The 6,091-nt window shown below is 60.3% G+C and overlaps 2 protein-coding genes across 2 annotated transcripts; one reads left to right on the top strand and one right to left on the bottom strand.

Annotated features, from left to right (window-relative positions):
• Positions 1–114: 114 nt before the first annotated feature.
• On the top strand, positions 115–4,887 carry RFXANK (regulatory factor X associated ankyrin containing protein). Its single transcript, XM_018088069.2, has 9 exons — positions 115–142; positions 675–743; positions 1,588–1,668; positions 1,864–1,929; positions 2,151–2,251; positions 3,145–3,270; positions 3,974–4,040; positions 4,165–4,245; positions 4,562–4,887. Exons 1-9 carry the CDS (start codon positions 115–117, stop codon positions 4,618–4,620), a joined length of 678 nt encoding a protein of 225 aa, XP_017943558.2. The 3' UTR covers positions 4,621–4,887.
• Positions 4,888–5,299: 412 nt separating this feature from the next.
• On the bottom strand, positions 5,300–5,977 carry NR2C2AP (nuclear receptor 2C2 associated protein; the record flags this gene model as incomplete). Its single annotated transcript, XM_029959621.1, has 2 exons — positions 5,300–5,594; positions 5,880–5,977. Coding segments are annotated over 2 exons (215 nt in total), but the record flags the coding sequence as incomplete, so codon positions are not given.
• Between the last annotated feature and the right edge of the window lie 114 nt (positions 5,978–6,091).

The following is a 6,091-nucleotide window of genomic DNA, read 5'->3' as shown; positions in this document are numbered from 1 at the left end:
CCTGCCCCCCACTGTAAATCGGGGTTCAGGGGATCAAAGTGCCCTCTGCCCTGGGGTGGGCACAGTGGGGTCCCTGCCGGGCTGGGAATCGTGGAGTGTCCTGAGTGGGAAGGGATGCATCAGGATCATCAGTCCAACCCCTGTGCGGGAACAGGGTACCCCAACAATCCTAGCCCTGCACAGGGCACCCCAAAAATCCAGGCTCTGCACAGGGCACCCCAACAATCCTGTCCCTGCACAGGACACCCCAACAATCCAGGCTCTGCACAGGGCACCCCAACAATCCTAGCCCTGCACAGGGCACCCCAAAAATCCAGGCTCTGCACAGGGCACCCCAAAAATCCAGGCTCTGCACAGGACACCCCAACAATCCTGACCCTGCACAGGACACCCCAACAATCCTGACCCTGCACAGGGCACCCCAAAAATCCAGGCTCTGCACAGGACACCCCAACAATTCCCTGTGCCTGCACAGGGCACCCCAGAGAACCCTGGCCCTACACAGCACACCCCAACAACCCCTGACCCTGCACAGGGCACCCCAGAAATCCTGGCCCTGCACAGGGCACCCCAGCAATCCTGTCCCACTCCCAGCTGTCCTGGAGCCCCCCCTGGGCTCAGACACGTGGGGTGTGGGGTCCCCCAGGGTCCCTGAGAGCCGCCCTGGTTTGCAGGTGGAGCTGAGACCCCCAGGAACCCCTCGCTGGACGCCCAGAGCAGCGCCGACCTGCCCGCCCTGGACGGTGAGTGTTGCAGAGCCAGAGGGAGCTCCCCGGGTGCTCCCAGCCCGGCAGATCTGCTGGAGAACAGTCCCTGACTGCTGCCGGGCCCTCCCAAAGCCATTCCCGGCTCCAGGCCCTCCCAAAGCCATTCCCAGCCCCAGCCCTTGGCGCTGCCTCCTGCCAGCAGTGAGAGGTCGCTGCAGCTCCACGCAGTGGAACTGGAGCTGGGAAAGCCCTTCCACGGGCTTTCCCTGATTAAAAACTGCTCGAAGACACGCTGGGATTTCCGAGTGGAGCCTCCCAAGGGCAGGAAACAGGAGGATGGACCTGAGTGCACATGTGCATTTATGCCCTTAATTCCAGGTCCCTGCTTCCCCCCTGGATGGATCCTGTCCCTCCTCAGGCAGCTCTTGGGGCTGGTTTATCTCCCTGGGGCTGGTTTGTCTCCCTGCTCAGCTCTTGGTCTCTGTCAAACCTCATTCTCCAGAGTTTTTACTTGCAAGGGGTTGATCCCTGGTTTTGCAGGACTCGGTTTTTGCCAGGGAACAGCTTCGGGTGAGGCCTGAGCTCTCAGGAAGCAGCTCCTCCCTGTGCACGGGGAATAAATGCAGAGGATGAAACCTGAATGAGTGGAGAATAAAAAAAATAGAGAATAAAACCTAAATGAGTAGAGAATAAAAAAAAAGAGAATAAAAGCTAAATGAATAGAGAATAAATAAATAGAGAATAAAAGGTAAATGAGTAGAGAATAAAAAAAGAGAATAAAAGCTAAATGAGTAGAGAATAAAAAAAATAGAGTGTAAAAGCTAAATGAGTAGAGAATAAATAAATAGAGAATGAACCCTCTCTCCTCTCCCTGGACCAGGTTTCCCCCTGAAGCACTCGAACACTCTGACCAACAGGCAACGAGGCAACGAGGTCTCAGCCCTGCCAGCCACGCTGGACAGTGAGTGCCACCAGGCAGAGGGTCACAGAGGGGGTGTGGAGGGGACAGAGGGACAGCAGGGCACGGGGGGGACCCTCTGTGTCGTGCTCTTCACACCACTGAGTGGCAGGAGGGAGGGATTTTTGGGGCCACGGACCCACCTGCAGCTGGGGAAGGGTTTTGTCCCGGGGGGTGAATCCTTCCTCTCTCCCCCAGCACTGTCCATCCACCAACTTGCTGCCCAAGGGGAGCTCATCCAGCTGAAGGAGCACCTTCGGAAAGGTACGTGGCTCCCTCCCTCAGCCCAGGTCCTGCCAGGTCCTGGCTGGTGGCTCCCAAACCCCCAGCTCGGTTTTCATCCAGCCACAGGATCGTTAAGGTGGGAAAAGACCTGGAGGATCCTCCACTCCAGCCAGCTGAGGAGGTTCTGCTGGGTTTGCTGGCAGGACAGGGAGCAGAGGGGGCTTTGCCCTTCCCACCAGTGTCCCCCCGTGTCTGTGCAGGTGAGAACCTGGTGAACAAACCCGACGAGAGAGGCTTCACCCCCCTCATCTGGGCCGCCGCCTTCGGGGAGATCGAGACGGTCCGGCACCTGCTGGAGTGGGTAAGGCCTCATCCAGGCAGCCCCTGGATAACAGGGAGCTTCCCACCCCCAATCCCAGTGGCTCCCAAACTGTCCAGCACCGTCCTGGTGCCTCCTCAGCCAGGCTTTCCCTCGGCATCCAGCAGGAGCTGCCGGGTGCCCCTCGGGCCGTGAGCTCGGCCAGGAGCACTCAGAGCCTCATCCCCCAGCCAGGAGGGGCTGTTTGTAATTAAATCTCTGCTCACTGCTCATTTGGGATCGGGTTTATCACCGGGGCCCTCCAATCTGTAATTAAATCTCTGCTCACTGCTCATTTGGGGTCGGGTTTATCACTGGGGCCCTCTGATCTGCCAGCAAATGTGCTCAGTGAGGTGTGGTGGAAGGAGCAGGGATCACATCCCGCCCTCTGGAAGGGGCTGCTCCCACATCCCTGTGGATCCAAGGGCTGGGAAGCACCCACAGCTCTGGGAAGCACCGACCAAGCTCTGCTCCTGAGTCAGCAGCAGGACAGAGGGACAAACAGAACCCCCTTAAATGAGGTGATGCGTCCCCAGATGAAGGCCAGGAGGGGCCCAGGGCTGGCAGGGCTTGGAGGACAGGGAGGTTTTCCATGGGAATCAGTGCAAAAAAGACCCTGGATACTGTGCAGGCATCCAGACAGGCCAGGGATGCTGCTCCTGGTGATGCTGAGTGACAGGATCCATCAGGACACTGGAGAAGGGCTTTTTAGGCCTCACATGAGATGCTTGGTGATGATTAAAACACGCCCAGCAAGGATTTTGGCCAGGAGGGGTTTTTGGTTGGCTGGGAAGGTGTGAACCCCGTGCCCTGTGGGGACCTGGCTCCGGGATGAGCCCCCCAGGGTGTCCCAGGGCTCTGCCACCTGCCAGGACCAACCCTGGTGTCATTCCCAGGGGGCTGATCCCCACGCCCTGGCCAAGGAGAGGGAGAGTGCCCTGTCCCTGGCCAGCATGGGGGGATACACGGACATTGTCACCCTGCTGCTGGAGAGGAACGTGGACATCAACATCTACGACTGGGTGAGTGCCACCAGGGCCACCAAGGCCACCAGGGCCACCAGGGCCACCAGGACAGGCCTCCACAAAGCTCGTTTCCCATCCTTCCAGGCTGGTGCTTCCCAGGCTCCCAGCCTTGCTCCTGTGGTTGTTCCCATAAATTAACCAGGATAATCGTTTTTAAATGGGTTTTTTTTTTCCAGGAGGAAACCCCCCACGAGCAGAGGTTGGGGTGGTTTTTAACAGTGACTCATTTTGAAAGTTATTGTGTCACACAGGGAAGAATAAAACCTGCAGGGAGCTGCTCTGGGAGGGAAGAGCAGCAGGGAGCTGGGAGAGGGTGGAAGGGGGATCCCTGTGAATCCCAGCCTGGAGCTGGGAGAGGATGGAAAGGGGATTGCAGTGGGAGAGGGTGGAAGGGGGATCCCACCCAGAGCTGGGAGAGGGCAGAAGGGCAATCCCAGTGGGTCCCAGCTGGAGGTGGGAGAGGGTGAGAGGGGGATCCCAGTGGTTCCCAACCCAGAACTGGGGGAAGGTGTAAGAGGGATCCCGGCGGGTCCCAGCCTGGGAAGCTGGGAAGAAGGGCAGGAGGGGGATCCCAGCCTGGAGGTTGGCAGGGGGTGGAAGGGGGATCCCAGCAGGTCGGGGCCTCCCTGTCTGGGAGGAGCAGGAGCTGTGGGAGCCTGGCAGTGACCGTCCCTGTCCCCCCTGTCCCCCCTGTCCCCAGAACGGTGGCACCCCCCTGCTCTACGCCGTGCGCGGGAACCACGTCAAGTGTGTGGAGGCCCTGCTGGGTAAGGGGAACCCCTGAGCCTGGAACTGCTGCTCCCCCGCCTCGGGAAGAGAGGGACACGCCCCTGGGGGGGGTGCAGGGGCAGCTTTTGGGGGTCCCCTCACCCCCCCTGCCCTGCTCTGCAGCTCACGGCGCTGACCTGACGGAGGAGGCGGATTCCGGCTACACCCCCATGGATCTGGCCGTGGCCCTGGGCCACAAGAAAGGCAGGTGTCCCCTCCCCTTCCCTCCCTGGAAAACCTCCAGGTGATTCCCAGCTTCCAGTGCTGCCTGGGGCTTGCTTTGACCTCCCCCTGCAGCCCTGCCACGCAGAGACATCAATCCAGGGAAATCGGATCCTCCTCGGGCTCCGCTTCCCAACCCTGGGGATAGGGCTGGGACTGGGGAGGGGGGGACAGGCCCCTGGAGAAGGGGGTTTTCCATCAGGAAACGGGAGCACAAGGGTGACCAGCTCCTTCCCACAGCAGCAGTGGCTCCTCACAGGCTTGGCTTCCCCAGGTGCCACCTCTCTCCCTCCCTTAGTCCAACAGGTCATCGAGAACCACATCCTGAAGCTGTTCCAGAACAAGGGGCTGGAGTGACACGGGGCTGGAGTGACACGGGGCTGCAGCCCCAGCTCTGCTCTGGGACCAGGAAACGGGCCATGGCACGATGCTGCAGGCAAAGGGCACACAGAGGAACCCAGGAATCCCTGCCCTCCATGGATCCACAGCTCTCCCAGGGGTGGCACAGCCCCGGTGCTCACACCCAGGGACATTCATTCCTCGGGGCAGCTGCGTTTCTGCCCCATCCCAGGCTCAGCTGCTCTGTGTATTCCAGGATCACATTTTTGGAATTAAACCCTAAAGCAGCCCTGTGGAGCCCTGTGCATTGCCTTGGCCTGTCACAGCCCCTGTTCCCTCCCAGTCCCACTTACTGGGGAACCACGGGGGAGGGAACTGGCCCCGACACCCTGGTATCCCCTCCCATAAACCTGCCAAGCCTCCCCTGCACCCAGCCAGGGAAGCAGGGCATAGGAAGGAGGAAAATCCTGCAGGAAGCATTGCCCTGGCAGCCAGGGATGTGGGAATGTGGCACAGCCCTGGCACGCTGCCATCCCGGGCAGGAGGAGCCACCCCAAGGAGTTCAGGGGCGGCCAGCAAAGGTGACAGACACTCCTGAGGGGACACTCCTGAGGGGACACTCCTCCTCCCTCCTGCTCAAGCCAAACCCCCGAGGGCTCAGTCCTGGGGGGCCACTTCCCAAGGAGCAGCCAGGAGGGAGCAGGGACACCCTTTATTCATCTGGTTGCACACCCGAGTCCCACCCAGAGGATCCCACGGGGATCCCTTGGCAGTGTCCCTCCATCACTGCCATCCCTGGGGATGGGGGTTCCTTGGGGGGCAGCTGGGGCAGGTTTTCAGAGCCCCCCAGGGGTGGGGGCAGCCCCCCCAGTGTCCTACAGCCTCTCCCCCAGCACCCCCAGGTGATAGACCACGATCCTGCCAAAGAAGTCTGTGCTGTTCTCAAAGGTGATCTTCAGCCTGTCCAGCACCTTCTCCTCCACCTGGAACCTCTGCAGGGCCCGTGAAGGAATAAACCAGGAGTAGAACAGGAATAAAATAGGAATAGAACAGGAATAAAACAGGAATAGAACAGGAATAAAACAGTAATAGAACAGGAATAAAACAGGAATATAGTGGGAGACCTGCTCCCGGTGGGCACCCCTGGGGTTCACAGCCTGGGTGCTCCAGCTCTGCTGAGCAGCTCTGGCAGTGGCAAAGCCCCACCAGGTTCCCAGCTGTGCCCTCATCCCCCTGCCCCTCCACAGCCTCGAGGGGCCACACGTGGCAAAGGATATTTGCATGGCATGGCTGTCCTGGGGGTACAGCTCGGAGATTTTCACCAGCTCTTCACCTGCTCTGCAGCCTGTGGAGGATGAGGGGGGAGGTTCAGGTGCTGGGGAGCCCCCGGTGGCTGTCCCAAAATCCTCCCAGCACCCCGAGACCCCCCAGCTCCTCGCTGTCCACCCCTGGAGCTGCTCCAGCCCACGGCCTCAGCCCCTCCTGGGCT

This window comes from Manacus vitellinus, unplaced genomic scaffold (assembly GCF_001715985.3).
Source record: "Manacus vitellinus isolate BGI_N305 unplaced genomic scaffold, ASM171598v3 scaffold_213_pilon, whole genome shotgun sequence".
NCBI lineage: Eukaryota > Metazoa > Chordata > Aves > Passeriformes > Pipridae > Manacus > Manacus vitellinus.
This window is presented reverse-complemented; position numbering and strand designations above follow the sequence as displayed.